Source organism: Balaenoptera musculus, chromosome 3 (genome assembly GCF_009873245.2).
Source record: "Balaenoptera musculus isolate JJ_BM4_2016_0621 chromosome 3, mBalMus1.pri.v3, whole genome shotgun sequence".
Lineage (NCBI taxonomy): Eukaryota > Metazoa > Chordata > Mammalia > Artiodactyla > Balaenopteridae > Balaenoptera > Balaenoptera musculus.
This window is the reverse complement of record NC_045787.1, coordinates 126634585-126655139: the sequence shown is the minus strand read 5'-3', so window position 1 is coordinate 126655139 and position 20555 is coordinate 126634585. Positions and strand designations below refer to the sequence as shown.

The following is a 20555-nucleotide window of genomic DNA, read 5'->3' as shown; positions in this document are numbered from 1 at the left end:
AATACAGTTCCCTGTGCTATACAGTAGGACCTTGCTGTTTATCCATCCTATATGTAATAGCTTGTATTTGCTAATCCCAAACTCTCAATCCTTCCCTACCTCCGCCCCCTTGGCAACCACAAGTCTGTTTTCTCTATTTGTGAGTCTGTTCTTGTTTTGTAGATATGTTTGTTTGGGTCGTATTTTAGATTCTAATATAAGTGATATCAGACGATACTTGTCTTTCTCTTTCTGACTTACTTCATTTAGTATGATAATCTCTAGTTGCAACCACATTGCTGCAAATGGCATTATTTCATTCTTTTCAATGGCTGAGTAATATTCCATTGTGTGTGTGTGGGGGGGTGTGTGTGTGTGTGTGTATGCCACGTCTTCTTTATTCATTCATCTGTCAGTGGACATTTAGGTTGCTTCCACGTCTTGGCTATTGTGAATAGTGCTGCTATGAACATAGGGGTGCGTGTATCTTTTCAAATTATAGTTTTGTCTGGGTAGATGCCCAGGAGTGGAATTGCTGGATCACATAGCAACTCTATTTTTAGGTTTCTGTTTCAATAAATTTATTTTTATTTATTTATTTATTTAGGCTGTGCTGGGTCTTCGTTGCGGCGTGTGGGCTTAGTTGCGGTATGTGGGATGTTAGTTCCCCAACCAGGGATCGAACCCGCGTTGGGAGCGAGGAGTGTTAACCGCTGGACTACCAGGGAAGTCTCTGTTTTTAGTTTTTTGAGGAACCTCCATACTGTTAGGAAAGGCCCTTAATGAAGGCTGGTTCGTATAGGGACAGGGAAAATAGCAAGTGTGACTGTGACAACCTTCATGATCTGCTGTCAACTGCCCCTGGCTGGTCTGACTCCCGAAACGTGACTCAGGGCAACATCAAACTGCCCCACCCCGTCCCCGACTGTCTTTGATCTTGTCATTATGCTCATTTTCCTTGAGGGCCTGCGGCCACCAGGCAGAGCAGGTCTGAGCCAGACACACCCGGCGATGGCAGACACTGCGAGCCTGCTGCAGGCCTGGGGCTCTGGGGCGCATCACTGCTCTGCATCTCCAACTGGCCCTCAGCAACCCCCCCGACTGGCTCAAGGGGCTCAAGCTTCAGTTGATCCACATCCAATGAGAAACAGTTTCTAAGCTTTCCTTCGGTTTCTTTCTATGGAGAGTCTCAGGAGCCAGAGGGCAGGGTGCCCGTCTCCTCCAGCCCGGCCAGCCCAGGCCAATGGTGCAGAAACAGAGAGAGCACGGGAAACCCCAGTGAGTCCAGAGCTCTTACCGGTCATGCCCAACAGCCCTCAGCTCCAAACTAACAGTCAAAACAGCAGTGTCTCTATTGTAAAAAGAGAAAACATGGACAAATCTTGAAGTAACAGATAATGACAATTACAGAATCACTCCGTATCCAAGCCTCAGCTAATGAAATGAAGCAAAGGACAATTTCTGCCCTGTGCTGTTAGGGAAAACTGACAAATGCAGTACAACGTTCCTTAAGAACCCGGGCAACTTTCCGCACTCACTCAGCCTCTTCTTTCCAGCCCCGAGTGCTCAGGACCTCTTTCTCCTGCTATAATACAGGCCCCTTCAGGCCTCTGCCCCAGCAGCAGGGAAACCTTATATGTCTGTGAATCAAGATGAGACATTCTGGGGCTTCCCTGGTGGCGCAGGGGTTAAGAATCTGCTTGCCAATGCAGGGGACACGGGTTCGAGCCCTGGTCTGGGAAGATCCCACACGCCACAGAGCAACTAAGCCCATGAGCCACAAGTACTGAAGCCCACGCGCCTAGAGCCCGTGCTCCACTAGAGAAGTCACCGCAATGAGAAGCCCACGCACCGCAACGAAGAGTAGCCCCTGCTTGCCGCAACTAGAGAAAGCCCGCACACAGCAATGAAGACCCAATGCAAAAATAAAATAAATAATTTATTTTAAAAAATTAAAAAAAAAAAAAGATGAGACATTCTTCTTGGGCAATGAGAAGCCCCAAGAGCAAGCACAGGGAAAGGTTCAAAACCTCAGGACAATCATGTACACACAATCACTCAAAAAGCCTTCCCCATGTTGTTAGAGCCTCACATTCCATGGACACCACCGGGGCAATTCCTCAAACTGTGACAAAAAATGTCCAGCTTCTAGGTTTTCTTAAAAGTGTATAAGGTGACAGGACAATCAAATGGGGACAAAAAGATATTCCATGAAAGAAGTGTCTTCCCATTTCCTAAGCCCTAGGCCAGCAGAGCTAATAACTTTCTTCAGAGAAGAATTCTGGACCTTTATTATGAAAAACACAAATAAAAACCAAAATAGGTACACCTGAGTGACCGATTCCTCCCTTTAGGAGAAGAATTTGGTGAAATCACAGCACCAACATGGGGAAGCTGAGCTAGGAGTAAAGACTACTCATTTATACAAGGAAAATACAGCTCAACAGTGTTCCAGGGCAGAGAATTCATTCATATGTTTATTGATTTAACAATAAAATCAATAGTATTATTAACGAAAATAAAAAGTACTTAATGCTCACCATATGTCAGGGACCGTACAAAGCACTTTACACATATCTCATTTAATCCTAACAACTACTAAACATTAAGCCCACTTTTCAGAAGCAAACAATGAAGGCTCTGAGAAGGCGAGTCCTTGCACAAGGTCACACAGCTACTCTCTGGCAGAGCCGGGACTCACCCCAAGTCAGTCTGAATCTAGACCCTGTGTTCAGAATTGCCCTGCACTGCTGCTTACTGCACACACAGGAGGTGAGTGTGCAACAGAGAGGGATTGAAGGGAAACATTCTCAAATTACATACAACTTACTTCCAAAAGCTGGAGCTGGGAAACTTCAGTGGAGTCTTTGAAACACTGTTCATTAACTGGCCAATAAGACTCACAAGATAATTTCTAATAGCATTTCCTCAGCATTCCTTAAAGCAGACCTCAAGGACACTGAGGGCACCAGAGAATCACAGTGCAACTCTTACCATCCCGATGCCTTCAAATGCAAAAACGGCCGTGCCAAAGAACAGAGGGTAGGTCTGCCAGGATGCCACCAAGGGGAGTAAACTGGGGTCTGGGATATCCTGAAAGAGAGAAAATAAAACAGAGCAAAGGCTATATAGACATTCATGATTTCAACCCCAGCATCAGACAGGTCAAAACTTTCCTAAGTCCAAGATCCTCTGAAGGGAGAAAGTCTAACATTTGACAGATGATTTGGGGTCATTTATAGCCTTTCTTTTTTTTTTTCCATGAAGCTGAGAAAACCCTACTTGCTTTGGGGAAAGACTAGCCCAAAGTACCATTAAAAATTCAAATGTTGGGACTTCCCTGGTGGCGCAGTGGTTAAGAATCCGCCTGCCGGGGCTTCCCTGGTGGCGCAGTGGTTGAGAGTCTGCCTGCCAATGCAGGGGACACGGGTTCGAGCCCTGGTCTGAGAAGATCCCACGTGCCGCGGAGCAACTGGGCCCATGAGCCACAATTACTGAGCCTGCGCGTCTGGAGCCTGTGCTCCGCAACAAGAGAGGCCGCGATAGTGAGAGGCCCGCGCACCGCGATGAAGAGTGGCCCCCACTTGCCGCAACTAGAGAAAGGCCTCGCACAGAAACGAAGACCCAACGCAGCCATAAATAAATAAATAAATAAATAAGTCGTTTAAAAAAAAAAAAAAAAGAATCCGCCTGCCAACGCAGCGGACATGGGTTTAATCCCTGGTCTGGGAAGATCTCACGTGCCACGAGCAACTAAGCCCGTGCACCACAACTACTGAGCCTGCCCTCTAGAGCCCACGCTCTAGAGCCCACGAGCCATACTACTGAAGCCCGCGTGCCACAACTACTGAAGCCCGTGCGCCTAGAGCCCCTGCTCCGCAACAAGAGAAGCCACTGCAATGAGAAGCCCGCGCACCACAACGATGAGGAGCCCTCGCTTGCCGCAACTAGAGAAAGCCCACGCACAGCAACAAAGACCCAACGCAGCCAAAAATAAAAAAATAAATTTATTTTAAAAAAACTTCAAATGTTAGAGACTGCATAAAAAGAATCATGTTCTTTCACTAGGTAATCCCATCCCCAGAAATATAATCTAAGTAGGAAAAAAATGATGAAAATATGAAAAAAGTTGAGCAAGGCTTTTTAACAGTAAGTGATAACAAATGCTCCCAAACATCTGAACAGTTAGTTTACTGCACATCCAATAAACCACAGAATGTTATGCACTATTTAAAAAGTAAAGAGTGGGATAACTAAGTAGTACATGAAAACTGCTTATGAAATAGTAATGAGAAAAATATTTTTAAAATTTATATATTCACCATGATACAACTACATAAACACTCCACACAGATAAAGCTGAGGGAAAGGTGGTAGATTTTTAGATGAGCACTTTCTCTTTTTTTCTCTACTTCCCTTTCTCTCTTTTTTCAAAAATTCTGTAAATCAACACTTGGAAAATATTTTTGATAGGCACACGACAGGAGTATTGGCACATATGGGGAAAAATATAGCAAAAACAGCATTTTTAAAAGAAGGCAAATAAAAACCAAGGCACTTGCTAACTGCAGGTACAATGTAAGTATGTACCCACCTAGCTGACCAATGGGCAAGAGTCTCCAGTGATGGACAGTATTGAAGGAGCAGGACTCAGAGGAGAGAGAAGCTGCCATCCTTTCAGAATTTGGCCTTTAGATTAAAAAATGACTTTAAAACTGCCTTTTACAATCTTTTAAAACTGATTTCACTAAAGAGGTCTCTAGAAAGATATGGGGCATGTTCTAATAGTGTGATGGAATAATATCAGAGAGCAAAAAGATATCTACTATTCCTCTCTGTAATAGGCTTCTCTTTAAAAGATTTCAAAGCAATTATATTATAGTCTTCCTAAAATATAAAGGATTTTTAAAATGCTTTCTTTTTTTTTTTTTTCTGAGCCCCTGCTAAGAAATCAGTTAGATCTCTCATAAGAAGCACTTCAGGGACTTCCCTGGTGGCGCAGTGGTTAAGAATCCGCCTGCCAGGGGACATGGGTTCGATCCCTGGTCCAGGAAGATCCCACATGCCGTGGAGCAACTAAGCCCGTGTGCCACAACTACTGAGCCTGTGCTCTAGAGCCTGCGCTCCACAACTACTATAGCCTGCCCGCCCTAGAGCTCATGTGCCGCAACTACTGAAGCCTGCACGCTGTAGGGCCTGCGTGCCGCAACAACTTAGCCCGCGTGCTGCAACTACTGAAGCCCGTGTGCCTGGAGTCTGTGCTCCGCAACAAGAGAAGCCACTGCAATGAGAAGCCCGCACACCGCAAAGAAGAGTAGCCCCTGCTCGCCACAACTAGAGAAAGCCTGCGTGCAGCAATGAAGACCCAACACAGCCAAAAAAGAAAAAAGAAGCACTTCAGTTCCTAGAATGAAGAGAAGACTCGTAAATATTTTTGTTCTTTGATGAAATATGAGGGTGAGATCACCCCGTAATTATCCCTGAGTCACAGTGTAACTAAAGTTCCTGAAAACAGGAGGTTAGTGGATCTGTTGGTTAATGGATGACTACTGCCCAGAGTCATACATCAGATTGGGCTGAGATATCAGAGAGGGAATTTCAAAATACATATCTGGGGATACCGGGATGAATGAGACCAGCAGAAGGAATTTATAATTCTACATATGTAATGACTGCTACTGCCTTACACCCCAACGAATTAAACTTGGGGAAAAACTTTCATTTACAAAGAAATGTACAAATTAAAATCGGCTCACTTTCAATATATTATCTCCTCATTTGTACCACATTATCATATAATTGTAACAGCTTTTTGAAAAAATGCTGTTAAATGTACATAAGGATTGTCAGATGTACTCCAATTTTGGAAACGCTATTAACTGTGAAAAAATACATCTCAGAATCAAGGATATCCCTGGCAGCCCAGTGGTTAGGACTCTGAGCTCTCACTGTCACGGCCCGGGTTCAGTCCCTGGTCAGGGGACCTAAGTAAGATCCCACAAGCTGTGCGATGCGGCCAAAAAAAAAGAATTAAGGATATGCAGTGATAACACATTTATTGGATTTATTGGGAGCCCTTCTGAGCAAGGCACTCTGCTCAGAACTGTGCCATTTGTCATGCACATGATGAAGACACCTGCTCGCGTGGAAGGCATCAGGCGACTTCCTACAATGGCATGAGCCTGAGGCGCAAGAGCACGGGTCACGTACAGGCTCGGGTTTAGGTGAAAATTCAGGAACTTTGGACAGCAGGAGGAAACATCAAGGTAACGAGGGCAAAATGCCAAGATGAGACAGAACTAACAGCAACAACAAAAACAACCCAGAGGGACATCTTTAGCTGTGTACCACATCAAAATGAAGCTCCTGGACACACAGCCAGACCCGGGCAGATAGCACTATCAGATCACAACCTACCTCCTGGCTAAGCCCAGAGACAGGCTCAGAATCGCTCTTGGGAAGTCAGCAGTGCTGCCTCATCCAAAAGTGCAGGTTGTACGAGGCACAGACAATGCCCTGGATGGACACTACCTTCAGGGGGGACTGAGATGCTATGGAACCCATATTCCCATCCCAGCCCTCCGATCACAGCAACGACCACAGTCCAACAACCTGCAGTGGTTTGAAATTAAATGCGGTGTCTACGTGAGCTGGCATCACCCGTTTTTGTCTTTAACGTTCACTGCAGTGTGTCCTAGGCACTGACTGAGATCTCTAATTACAAAGTTAAATCATACATTTATTTACCCTTGCTTGTTTTAACTTAATTGGCCAGATAGGGAAAGAAACTCTCCGGAAATGGTCATTCATGTGTTCACAGGTCCTCTTTCCAGTCCCATAAAAAAATGGGACGTGGACAGCTGTCTATTTTCTGCATTAGAAAACAGTTCCGCTTAGATCCTTGGCTAGTTTGATTTGGTATTCTTGCACCTTGACTGCTAGTAAGAATATTGCAAGGCTTTTTATAAAGGATATCACTTACATTACCAGAACCATAAAAGATACTAAAATAAAGCTATAAACAAAATTATGAATAAAATATATATAATGAAGACATATACTTACATGATTATTATATGTAAATTATATATTTTAAATCTTTTTATATTGTTTTTGCAATATGTTTTTGTTTGTTTGTTTGTTTTTTGCTATTTATGATGTTAGAAATGGTAAAAAGCACCCAGAATAAAAAATTTGTATTCAGAAAAAAAGAAAATAGTTCTGCAGGAGAAGAGTCAATATCTGCCATCCACCTGACTTACTGGGAGAAGGAAATACCAGTGAATGCTCACTGACGACACTGTTAGTCTAAATGCATTATGTCATTTCCTCAGTACAGGAAGTCCTTGTATCTCATGACTCACTGTTTTCCTAGAAACCTCATCAGGGGGTAACCGGGTCACTGTTAAGCAGACTGTGAAAATGAGGCAAAGTTCACCTGTCAGACTGAGCCAAATTTAAAAGATTGATACAGTGTGGCCAGAAGGGGTTGCTTACAAACTGTGGAAGGGAGTCAACGTGAAATTGGTAAATAGCTTTTGGAAAAAGCAACTTGGCAATATAAAAAATTGTACAGTGCACACTGTCTAGCAATTGCGTCTCTAGCACCTCTAGATGCTTATCTTGGAGAAGTATTTATACATGTCCACAAAAAGGAAGGCATACGAATATTCACTGTCATAATACTAAATGACACTACAGATGATACATGACTTGACAGGCTACGAAACTACAGCACGTCTATTCTCTGAGATACTATTTAGCAATTAAAAAGAATGAGATAAAACCAGGTATATCAGCATGGAAGTCTTTCTGAGACACTGTCAAAGAAAAAAAGCAAGGCAGATGAACACTACGTATAATAATTTTTTAAATTATGTTAAAAAACCCCCACCAATTTTTGCTTTATATATTTCTCTACATAGGAATACAGTGTGTAAATGCATTCGCAGAACCTAGAAACACACAGAGGGTCCCAGAGTGGAGGAGACTCAGGGTGGAGACGGAGTGTTCAAAAGGTACTTGTGTTGTCTGTATTTTAATAAGTATGTATTGATGAGTTATTTGGGGAATTAAATTTACATACCTTTTTTTAAAGTTATTCTTTTATTCACATGCTTTCATTTTTTTCCTTTTCTCAAGTCTTGGCAAATGTCTATAATCAACCAGTGTTTAAGGGCACATTTTCCTCAGCCTGATCTTCTACCCATCTATATACAGATGTCTTCTCCTGTACCTCCCCACAGACCTGCCCACATGGGCTATGTGAGGTGGAATAATCACCGGATTTACCATTCTGACAAATAAATATAAAACTGGAGTGGTAAGGAATTATTTACTGTTTGAATAAATATAAAACTGGAGTGGTAAAATAATAATATAATATTCCTTATTATAATATATTGTATAATAAGATGATTCTTATATTATTTAATATAAGAATATAAATGTTATGAGTTAATATAAGAATCATCTTAATATTTTTCTCTCTTTTCCAATCTATACAATGATCATGACTTAATTCTCTAACTGGGAAAAAGTCTAAACCAGTGATCTCAGTGGGGGTGATTTTGCCCCCCTGGGGACATTTGGCAATGTCTGGAGACACTTTAGGTTGTTGTAACTTGGGGAGCGGTTGTTACTGGCACCTAGTGGGTAGAGACCAGGATGCTGCTAAACATCCCACGATGCACAGAAGGGCCCCACAGCAAAGGGTTATCCGGCCCAAACGTCAACAGTGCCCACGCTGAGAAGCCCTAACCTAAGTACACTGCTCATAAGTAACAAACCCCTATTTATGTTCTACTTACTCACTTTCTTTGTTTCTCTGATTATTTAAGAGGTGGAGCGGGGAGCCTGGGGTCATACCTGAACAATGAACTGGTAGATCATAACTAGGCTGACCACCATGGTGATGTTGGCCAACAGGGAGAAGATGGACAGGGCTCGGAGGTTTCTGACGAACACCAGAAGCACCAGGAAGGGCAGGAAGGCGAGCATGTAGAGTCTCGAGTCCATGGTGGGCATGAGGATCACCGTCTCGTTGTTGTGGCAGTTGGTGGTGGTCCCATTGGCTGCTTCTATCACCTAGAATGAGGGGAAGAAAAGCAGCAGAGAAACCCTCTCAAATGACAAAGGCCAGTGGCCCTCCCACCGGAAGGGGTTCTTGGCTAAAGGCTCAGTGTGTGAAGAAGGCCACATAGAAAGTTAGTGGTCGGTGAACTGTCTTTGGAGATCTTCATAATTGTTAGCCACCTGAATGTCTGAGCTGGGTTTGATCACCTCTTACCTAAAGACAGGACAGCAAGATATCTTGAGGTTTCTCGACACCCTGGGTCTCTATAAAGTTTTTTTTTTTTCTTTTAATTTTCATTTATTTATTTATTTATTTATTTTTTTTTGCCACGCCGAGCAGCATACAGGATCTTAGTTCCCTGAGCAGGGATCGAACCTGTGCCCCCTGCAGTGGAAGTGCTCAGTCTTAACCATTGGACCACGGGGGAAGTCCCACGCCCTGGGTCTTTAGATAAAATCAAACAACACTGACACTGTTCTACGTAAAGTGTCAAGATCTCAATTCTTGTGTTGAACAAAACTGGCTTGGAAGAGATCCTAAACAGAAAGTCCACCCATCTCTTGCCAGTCTCTCTTTTTACCAGGGCCTACCTGTTTGAAGTTGTCAGCCAGAAAGACAAAATAGACACAGCAGAATCCCAGCTGCGTGACGATTAGGAAGAAGTCCACAGTGTGCCTGCAGGTGGGGAAGGAAGGAAGACAAAGATCGTAATGATAGCAAGCAAGACTGCCAGAGAGACAGGTGTTTGAACAGCACTTATTCCCAAGTCATCACAGACCCTTCCCATCAGGTGACAAGGATGAGTGTGCCCAAGAAAGAGGAGAAAATGTGCCACGTGCCACTGGTCTAGAGCCTTGGAGGAAGGTGAAGGAGGTGCTATGTGTGTGGTTCCCGAGGTCCCCTTCCTGGCTTCGTGTCAGGAATGCTGCACGTGGTCAGGCAGACTCGAGATAGTCCTGAGACTGTACTGGCCGGGGTGGAGCACATACACCAGGACCACTACCCAGCCCCTTGGCTACCCTCCTTCCCATGGCCCACCTATCCCCTCTCACACTGTTTGTCCTAAAGCTACAGGGAACCCTCAGCATAAAAGCTCAAGAAGTGGACCCCTTCACGGATCTCTTTCTATAACTTGGATCTAAGAACCAACTGACTCTCACATAAGGACACAGAAATAGATGTACCGAAACAGGCTGCTGGTTGAAGCACTGTTACAACAACAGCTGGTAACAACCTAAGGGGTCATCAAAAGGAAAATGATTAAATTATAGGCCATTATGAGATGAAACAGAATACAGCAGGTAAAAAGAATATCTTAAATCTACGTGTGCTGATAGAGAAATGTCTAAGACCTTTAAGGGGAAAAAACAAAACAAGTTTCCAGTCAGTATGCATAGTATGGTAATTAGTGTAAAAAACGTTAAGAATGTGTGTATGTTTGTATATATTCAGAAAATTCCAAAAGAAAACCCATGCAACTGTGACCAGGATATATTTTTACTCTTCACTTTATGTTCTCCTATCTTGTTCCAAAAAAAAAATTTTTTTTTAACCACAAGCACACATTAATTTTATTAAAGGAAGGAAGGGAGGGAGGGAGTAAGGAAGGAGGGGGAAGATATGGGGCTAGAGGGAAAGAGAGGAGGAGGAGAGAGGAAAAAACAGAGATGAAGAAAGGAAGAGGAGAGAAGAAGAGAGAAGAAAGAATCAACTAACAACCAACCAACCAACAGTGGTCACTTGGCAATCTGGCTTCTCCCAGGCACAGAAAACGACTTTGCTGAAAGAATTACATAATCCTGCATCACAGGAAGAAGCTGACTATGTGTGAAGGTAAAAGTCTCCCTATGACCACAACAAGGAGTTTTTCTGGAGAACATAACTTTAATGTGATTCAATTTTTTTTAAAAAAAGGATTCAGCCCTCGATGTTATCAATTTTCTACATCTATATGCACTGTTTCCTCAAATAGGAAACAAACAGTAGAATATTTCTCTCCAGGCATCTGAAAAGTTACCATAAGGAGAAACTTCCAAACACCTCCCAACCCAGCTCCTGAAACGTCTCTTTCCCTAACAAACCCATTTGTTCTGGCTCACCTCACCTCCTCCTTGAAGCCTTCCTTCTCCTGCCCAGTGCCCTGCCCTGAAAGCTCCTATCATGTGCTCTTCTCATCTGGCATGGCGGACAAGAGCGTCTTTAGGGCTCCTCCCTCTCAGGGCTCCTGGGGTGTATTTCTAGCTCATGACTCTCTCTACTGGTATATCCTATTTCTTCCTGATCTCTTGTTCTCAAGATTCCCATGCATCTTTCTCTGTCTATTGGAGGGCCAGGACTACATAATATCCCTCAGGGAAACCCCCCTCCCTATACCTAAAATTGTTTTGTACCACTTATAAGAGTGTGCTTAAATATATCTGTTGACCAAACAAGGGGATGAAATATAATCACTGGTCACAGGCTGTCAAAGCTGGGAGAGCCCTTAAATATCTTTCAGGCCAGGCCCCAAGTTTTACCAATGAGGAAACTGAGGCCCAGGGAAGGGAGGGGTCACACAGCCCAGGGTCACACAAATGACCACTGGCAGAGCTGAGCTAGAACTCAAGTCCACAGACCCAAGCAATGCTCTTCCCACTAGCTGCACTGTCTCCCACACCTCACCTCCCTATCTGAAGGCCTCCACACCGGGCGGCCACAGCAGCCAAGAAAAAGGAAACCCATTACCTTCCCCAGCGGGCGTTGTTCCGGAGCCAGGAGATGGGGCTGGCTTCCAGGCCGTACATCACCGTATCCCCATAGTCCACAAAGGGCTTGTTCAGTCTGGGAGGAGGGGAGGGAGAGGAAGGGCAGAGTGCAGGGGTCAGACAACGACAATGACAGAACAAACACAGCGCACGGAGACCTGGGCCGGTTCCCCATCAGCCACCCGAGACATACCACTGAGTCCTGGGTCTGATGCTTTCAAGGAGCATAAGTCTTACGTCAATGGGATGGTTACCTTCCTTATAATTAACAACCATCTGGTAAACCTTTTCAATGGGGTAAATATTACAAAGCACGTAAAACCAGAATGTGGTCTCTGTCCACTGGATATAAGTAAGTGCGACAGGTGACAACAAGCTAAGAAAGAACACAGGAATCGCCAGGGAAAGGCAGCGCTGTGATGACTAGCAGCCACCTTCAGGCAGCACAAAGAGTCCAGAGTGATCTCTGTTAAGTGCTCACTTTCAGTGCTGGCAACGGAACCCCAAAGGACAATCTGTCACTCGAGAGGTGGCCCGGAGGGCTCTCACCTGTGGCAGAAGTGGTGAGCGCACTTCACCAGGATACCCATGCAGTGCACAGCCACGAGGCCTATCACCAGCAGGCTGAGGGGACCCATCTGCGGACAGGCGTTGTGGGTAAGAGGGGGAGAGACAAGCAGACAGAATTAGAACTGGATTTGCAAATGATCAAAACTTTACTAGGGAACCTTCCAATGACAACTTCCAGCAGAGCTTTTGAGAGACAAATGTGCTCACAGAGATGAGCTGAGTAGGACGGGCACCACCTGAACCTCAGCAGGCCTTCTAGAGAATCAATCTCCCGGAGGAGAATGACATAAGATAAGGCTATTCCGAGACTGTTGCCAATAGGCAGAATAGAAGGCTCCTGGGACTGTCTGGGAAGAAGAGACAGGCTAAGGGGTGGTGGAAGGGGGAGAGTTCTCTCTAGCGCAATGCCACAAGACCGTCCTTAGCTGAGGACAATCCCCGTCGCTGAGCTTCTCCGACTTTAAAAGAAACCAGAATGGCTTTGGACAGGCAGCCTATAAGGGGAGGATCATGAAAGACAAAAATAAGATTCTCAGAGTTGGCCATCTAACGGCAGGGCATGGAAGCACTGTGTAGAAAATGGACAGACTTCTGTTACTAACTCATTAGTTAATATTATTGATAGAAACTGCCAGAAACTTTTCAAGTACCTCCTCCTCACCTCAAAGTAAGCTCCATGAGGGAAGGAATCGTTGTCTGTTTTTATTCACTGATAATATTCTAAGAGTCTAGTATAGTGCCTGGCACACAGAGATCCTCAATAAATATCTTTAGATGAATGAACACCTGAACTTTGCTTTTTCTCAACTGAATTTGAAAAAGAAAAGCTTCCCATTTTAAAATGTTTTCCATGAAGTAAATTAAAAAAAAAAAAACCATTGTCTCCTAAAATTTGTCACAATACTTCCTTGCACCGACGCAGACCCTTACCAAGATGCCTGCATTTCTCACGGCCAGAGGCAGCCCCAGGAGTCCTGTGCCAATGTTGCTTTTTAATAGGTGGATCAGGGTCTGGAACCATCTGAAGTGGGAAGAAGGCAGACAAGGGCATGTTAACAATAATGAGAGCTAGCATTTACTGAGCAAGCACTTAGCACTGTGCTAAGTGCCTTCATGAATTATCTCATTCAGTTTCCAGAACAACCCTATGAGATAGGTATTAACTTCACCTTATGCATGAGGGAGCAACTTGCTCAAGGCCATGTACCTTGAGTGTGAGCCTAGATTCAAACCCAGGCTGTCTAGCCCCTGAGCCCACTCTCTTAGTCACTGGGCTATAAACTCTGTTCCCTGAGGCATCTGAAAAGTCCACCTCTCTTGGAGATTAGATCAGAGGGACAGTGGGGGTCTGCAGTCGTGGTGTACTTTTTATTAAAAAAAAAAAAGTCAAATGCCTAAGATTGGAGAAGCCCTCTTCACACAGTCACCTAGTTTATCCTTCTGCCTTGAGGACACAATTTTCCCTCATCTGTTGTACAGACTGTCCGCCTGAAGCTGCAACTGTAAAGTCTCTCAAGTGTCCTCATTATTTTTTCACTCAACAAATACCACCTATAATGTGTAAAACATTGTGTTAATGCAGTGGTGGAAATCAGCATGAACCAGATACGGACCTCAGTCTCTAGAAACTAATAAAAGTCTCCAAGGAGATAAGGCAGACACATTAACAACCACCCAAGGTAGAAAGATCCCTGTCCTAGGAAAAGCCCAGGAACAGTGCCCAGGGAGGGGCAGGGAGGTGAGGGTTTGTAGCGTGCAGAGACCTGGGCTGAGCCCAGCAGGGCCCTATGCAGGGCTCTGTGTGTGTGCCAACAGGGAAGAAGAGCCTGGGAACACGCGCCCAGACACAGGCGTGAGCACCAACACAAAGGAGCGTGTCAGCTCTGTGGCCACTCAGGTTGGGTGAGGATGGGCATTCCATACAGAATGGGAACTCCTCAAAGGACTGACGTCAGTGGCCTCATCTTTAGCATTTTCCATCCTCTGTTACTCCAGCAGGATACGGAAAAGATCAAACATGGTACCACAGACTTAATCAGGATTTGGCCCCTGGCACTGTCTGGAAATTTTTCTGCGCAAACAACCTAAATACCTCCTAAATGATGCTTCCACATATTTCTTCAAATCTACAATTCAGTAGAAACTGAAAGCAAGTCATGTGTTAACTTGTGAAGACCGTAATAAATAAGACCCATCTACACTCTCTGGAAAGGAATTTTACTTTCTGTAACCTTTCTCCGTCTACCTCCAGGAAGAAAATCTCTTGACCTTCCTACTGTCTCCCAAGCTTCTCAGGCAAGATCAAGAAAACTGCTTCAAGTCTGAATGAGAAGAGGCAAGCGCTCTCCTGGATTAAACTAAAGGACTGTAAGGGTCCAGGGGTGACTCGTTCATTATCAGTGGCCAGTGACCAGGAGATTAAGTGCAGGATGATGGACTAAGCAAATTTCTATCTTGGCAAATGTTTAATCCACTTAAGGTCAAAGATAAGCACTGTACCAAAACCACCTGCCTACCAGAGGCCTCCCCAAAACGCCTCTGAGCTGGGTTTCATGGGAGATCAGGTCCTTCCAGCCCTGGCTCTGCCATTAACTCCATATGGCAATTCCCTTCCCTTCTCTGGGCCTGTTCTCTCATCTGTAGAGTGAGGCGACTGGACCAGAACAGCATGCTTCAGCTCTGAAACAGCAGGATTCCAGGCAATTGACCAAAATCATGCTTTTTAATCAATGGCCATGAGCTGGGATTACCCAAAACCATACGAGCTATCACAAAATCAACTCCATGGACTGCAGAGTTTTAACTGCGGGGGGTGGGAGGGAGAAATAAGCCTCACAAATCTCTGTCGTCTCTTGACGCTCCAAATCTGTTCTTATACTTGTTTGGTCTTAGGTCCCCTTTATACACTTATAAATTATTGAGGATCCCAAACAGTTTTTGCTTATATGGATTATGTCTGCTGACGTATATTATATTATAAATTAAACCAAGAAATTTAAAAACATTTATTAATTTAAAATAACAATAAACCTATTACATGTTAATATAAATAACCAATTTTTAACAAAAAGTAACTCTATTTTCCAAAAAGTATAATGTGAGAAGAAGGACACTATTTTACTTCTTTGCAAATCTCTTTAATGTCTTGTTTGACAGCTGGACTATCTACTTCTGCATTCAAGCTGTTGTGATATGTTGTTTTGGTGGAAGTACCTGAAGAAAATCTGTCCTTACACAGACATGTAGTTAGAATGTATCTTAATAGCCTCTTCTGACAATTGTGATAATTTTTCTTTGATACTACACCAAAACTCGACACATGTAGTTTCTTAGAAGTTAGTTGTAATGTGGAATCTGACCTTTTCATCCTCTATTACATGAAAACCCACCGGTGATCTTGCTCCTTGGATGGATCTTTTACCCACGCACAATTTTCTAACATCGCCCTTTGGTCATCTGGGAAGATACTGATTCCCTGAGCTATGTGGATCTTCCAAATGCTGGCACATTTCATTATATGATATCAAAAAAAATCACATTCGTTAATATCATCCCTAATCTCATCAGAAAAGTCTTTGAGTAGAGGGAAGCTGTCAAGGTCACAGTGCTGGATATGAGTTTTTTTTTTCTGATTTTGCTCGAAAGCTCAAATTTCACCGTGGGCAACAAATACTACTGATTGTTTTTCTTGAGGTGACAGTATCATTACTTTCATTTTCAAGAAAATGTCTGCCAAGTACTCAGGTCTGAATGACCTATAGTTTGTTAGTTGTTCAGTAGAAGTATTGCATGTGTACTTTCCATTTTGTCACACAGAATATTAAAAGACCTGTACTGAAGGGTCAAGATTTAACAAAATTAGTAACTTGACTGCTTCATCAAGGACGTGCTTAAGTGAAACCGGCTTATTTTTTGTATATGTATATGTGTGACAGTGAAAAATACGATGACAAGCATAATTTGGTGCCACCGTCTTGATTTATACTAAGGCGCCAGCAATTTTACCCATCATTTCTTCTGAACTATGAGTGCAAATGTCAACACAGTGAAAAAACAAATCACATCTTAGTATTATTATGAAAACAGTTTTGACTTCGTGGGCTTCTTAAAATGGTCTTGGGAGCCCTAAAGGGTCTGAAGACCATACTTTGCAAGTGGCTGCTCCAGATAACCTACAGAAGACCAGTTTCAGTCAACTGGTTTCTCAGCCTGCCAGCCTGGAGAAAAAGTAACAAAGCCTGATCAAGAGCAGTATAATGTAGCTCAATGGGGCAACAAGAAAACTTTACCCAGAAGAGTAAAAAATGAGGCTGTCATCAAAGTAGTCGACAGCTTGATAACATTCAAGTGTTAGGAAATACCCTCACCAAACACATCATCATGGAAGCATCTGGGGTTCCTACTTGCACTCCTGATTAGGGATTTTTACTGAGCCCTAAACACTTAGAAGAGCCTGGTGTGTACATGCTCTTCGTACATGTAACAAAGTACATATACTTTGCTTCTTGTACTTTGTTCCATGCACTTTTTCCATATACTTTGTTCCTGGGCAAACTAGATAACATGGTGGGGCAAGTCCCAGTAAACAGGAACCCAGCTCAAAAACTTGTCCCTAACACTTCTCACCTATTGAGCTAACTAGGTCCCAAATCAGCTTATACTTAATCATACCTGGCATGTTTCTACACATAACATGCCAGGCTTGTGTGGATCCAGGTCCCAGGAAAGTACTCAACCAACCCTCCAAGTCCCAAGGGAGTACTTTTCCCTGCACCACTTATGATGGGATTGTGATACCTGCCATCACTTACAGATGGGCTTTCCTGGTCACCTACCTTGTATTACAATGTCAGGGCAGGATGGGCCCTCAGAAAAAGTACACCCTGGAAAATGTCCCAAAGCAAGGACAAGGGAAGTACCTTCCAATTGGTCAATTTCCAGCAAAAAAGGGGAGATAATTTGCAGTTGACCAGTAGTTATAATCCAATGTGAACAAAAAAGAGAGATATTCAGAATAGCTGACAACCACGCATTATCTTCAATACATACAAAACCTATGAGCTGGGCTTCCATGGTGGCGCAGTGGTTGAGAATCTGCCTGCCAATGCAGGGGACACGGGTTCGAGCCCTGGTCTGGGAAGATCCCACATGCCGCGGAGCAACTAGGCCCGTGAGCCACAACTACTGAGCCTGCGCGTCTGGAGCCTGTGCTCCGCAACAAGAGAGGCCCGCGCACCGCGATGAAGAGTGGCCCCCGCTCGCCGCAAACAAATGAGCTACCACCCTGATGTTACTAGCTGGTTGGTTTTGAACTTCAGAGAAGTCCCTTTAAAAATGAAAATCTAGGGAATTCCCTGGCGGTCCAGTGGTTAGGACTCCGCGCTTTCACTGCCAGAGCCCGGATTCAATCCCTAGCTGGGGAACTAAGATCCCGCAAGCCTCGCGGCCAAAAAACATAATGACAAAAAAAAGAAAAGAAAAAAATAAAAATGAAAATCTAGACCCCATACGGCAAGCGCTGCATAGACAAGCTGATGCCTAAGAACAAGGAGCAAAAACTGGAAAGGAAACTAAAGAGAGAGAAGCTTGGAAGAAGTATTTCACAGTAACAAGAGTGACTTCTGCAGGGAAGCTATCAAATGTCATTGGCTGCATCTGACACTCCTTCCACCTGGGGGAAGCCAATTAGGTAGGTAAGGTTAGGGAAAAAAGAGGAAAGACAGTCCTCACTGCTGCCAGTTGTGGTCTAAGCAATCTTTTCCATCAGCTAACACTGCAAGCAAATGGGGGAATCTACAATAGCATGCCACAGGAGAAAGAAGTTATGGAGACTGAATCTTTATGAGCAGAAAACCAGCTAGAGGTGGAGAGGGGCTTATAATGTGGGCCGACCATCTCCTCTAGTTCTGAGTTCACTAGGGAAAATGCCCTGCACTGGGAGAGATTGCAGCCAGGCAGAGCTTCACCAGTAATGAACTCCAGGAGAAGCTTCCATGGTCTCCTTGGGCAGTCACAGTGGGATAGTGTGAGTCAAGGACATAATGGATCCCTCAGTAAGTCACACCCAACCCACAAGGGAACATAGAGAGGGTGATGGAAGAGCCTGAGGAATAAACAGAAGGGCTGCAAAAGATGGAATGCTGGGGTCCAGAGAAAATGTCGGGGCTCTGCTGACTTTCAGAACTGAGCCAGACAACTCAATGGAGTAGAAAACCCTCCTCTGAATCTTTTCATTTGAAGGGTGAGTCAGTATAGCTTCACGGTGGGGGTCCAATTTTATCTTACATTTGGAAAAACTGAGGCCCATAGAGGGCCAAACTCACCCAGATGAGACTTGGAATTCAGTTTCCAGGGGAAGACTTAAGCCCTCCTAAGGGCATGCAAAGCAGATCATCTTTAACAGCCCCTTGAATCTTTTAAGGGCAGGAGAAGTTATTCCTCCCTCTTCCTACTTCTTCTGCCAAATGTCCCAGTTGATTGGTGATGGGGACAGAAGTCTGGGGGAGACTTTGCAAAGGAGGCTTCCAATTGGACTTGGAGGCATTTAAGGTTCTAGCACAGACGACTCATGGTTCTAAATTAAGAGAATGTTCTCTCTAGAAGTTTTTCTGATGTTCAGGCTCTTACTGGGCACCAGCCTTCTGGGACCACACAGGTGAAATGAACAAAGAATAAGAAATAGACTAGAGAGTGGCAGACAAGGAGCGCAGATCTCAGCACCATTACTCACTCAATCTCTTTACCTCTTACTTTCATCTGTAAAGTAGGGAATTGATAAAATAGGGGAGCAAAAATAACTCTAATGGAGATTACGTTACTAATACAGAATTTAGGAATACGAATCCCACCCAGGAGGGTAGACAGAACAGCTACTTACGTTGTGCCGTTGCTTTCCCCGAACCGCTGGTAGGATCCCGAGGAAGAGAAGTTGTTCAGGCCTTCGGACGGACTCTCCTCCGGGCTCACGTCGGTGGAGCTGTAGTCACGGTAGTCCTCGTTCCGAAGTCTCTGCGTGGACATGGTAACTGGGGGGACAGGGGCAGCGCTAAGACCACCAGTGGCTGGGGTCTTTAGCTCCAAGCCTGGGGTCGGCTCTGGGGCAGAAGCAGCCATTGCCACAGTAGTTCAGCGACAGCTGCACTATGGATTAAGTACAATGAGGTTGCCTGATACCAAGAGAAATGAAAAAGGTACAAAGTACACATGGGCGGGCTGAGCTCTCTTGGCTTCTCCCTCGCAACCTATCTAGTCGATGCCACACTCACAAGTTTCTAAATTTGCCAGCACACCTGGACAGAGCAAAGGTGAGGCACGGCTTGGGAGGGATGGGGGAAGATGCAGACAGGCACTTCTAGGCAGCCTTTCCCGTTCCTTAGGCTGGGATTAACGACCCCTTCCTTTGAGCTAATTTCTTGGACCCTGAACAATACTGACATTGTATCTACATCCATCTTCCCCAAGAGCAAGCTCTCAGAGGATGGGAACCTAAATATTCCTAGCTGTATTCTATTTTTCCTCTGCATTTGGTCCAGAAAGAGCCTTCTGCATTCCAGAAATCCCTTCTAGATCATCTAATTCTGCTCAAACTCGCCACCAGGTCCCAGAGCCACAGATGACCTTCTCTTTCTCTCTGCCATGACTTCTGGTATGTCCTATACTCTTTGGACGTCATCAGTGATGCTCATTCCCTCATCCTAGGACTCCTTTCTTGCAACCAGCCTGCATACTTTGAAATGGCAGCTGAAAGCAGCGCAGAGGAAGACCAGGAGCATGAGAGGGGCTCACCACTGGCCCTTGTGGCAACATCTCCCCGTCGCAACCCTTCTCCCTTTTGCCAATTTTTCAAAAGCTGGTGAAAGAAGAAACCCTTCCTATTGTGTGCTGAGGAAGGATGGTGAGGGTGGTGTCCCATGAGTGGAGTTTTTTTAATAATTATACACCAGAAAAGAGAAATACAAGGACTTCGCTAAGATACACTATAAGGATACATTTTGAGAGCTGTGTAGGCTCCCAGAATCCTAGAGACGGTTGCTAAAAGAGCCTTCGGAGGTCACTCCAAACTACTCATTTCACATATGAAGAATCGTTCCCCCAAAAGATGAAGGGACCTGCTCTGCTACAGCCAGGTAGCACCAAGCCGTAAACATACATCCTGACGCCCTGCCTAAATCTGGAAACACCTAATG

General features: G+C 44.4%; 1 protein-coding gene across 13 annotated transcripts in view; it reads right to left on the bottom strand.

Annotated features, from left to right (window-relative positions):
• Window positions 1-20555, bottom strand: part of SLC36A1 (solute carrier family 36 member 1) — a 286699-nt gene that overhangs the window by 255978 nt on the left and 10166 nt on the right. For 12 of the 13 annotated variants that reach the window (XR_005019423.1, XM_036848438.1, XM_036848437.1 and 9 more), the window contains exons 2-8: window positions 19247-19394; window positions 13300-13390; window positions 12349-12437; window positions 11780-11875; window positions 9646-9730; window positions 8848-9066; window positions 2974-3072 (exon numbers count right to left, since the gene is read on the bottom strand). Coding sequence is in view for 12 of the 13 variants with exons in the window: in XM_036848438.1 (XP_036704333.1) it covers window positions 2974-3072; window positions 8848-9066; window positions 9646-9730; window positions 11780-11875; window positions 12349-12437; window positions 13300-13390; window positions 19247-19389 (822 nt within the window). In the remaining variant the exon portion in view is untranslated. Of the gene's footprint in view, window positions 1-2973; window positions 3073-8847; window positions 9067-9645; window positions 9731-10239; window positions 10290-11779; window positions 11876-12348; window positions 12438-13299; window positions 13391-19246; window positions 19395-20555 lie in introns of those variants that run through there. The other variant, XM_036848430.1, reaches the window with a different exon arrangement.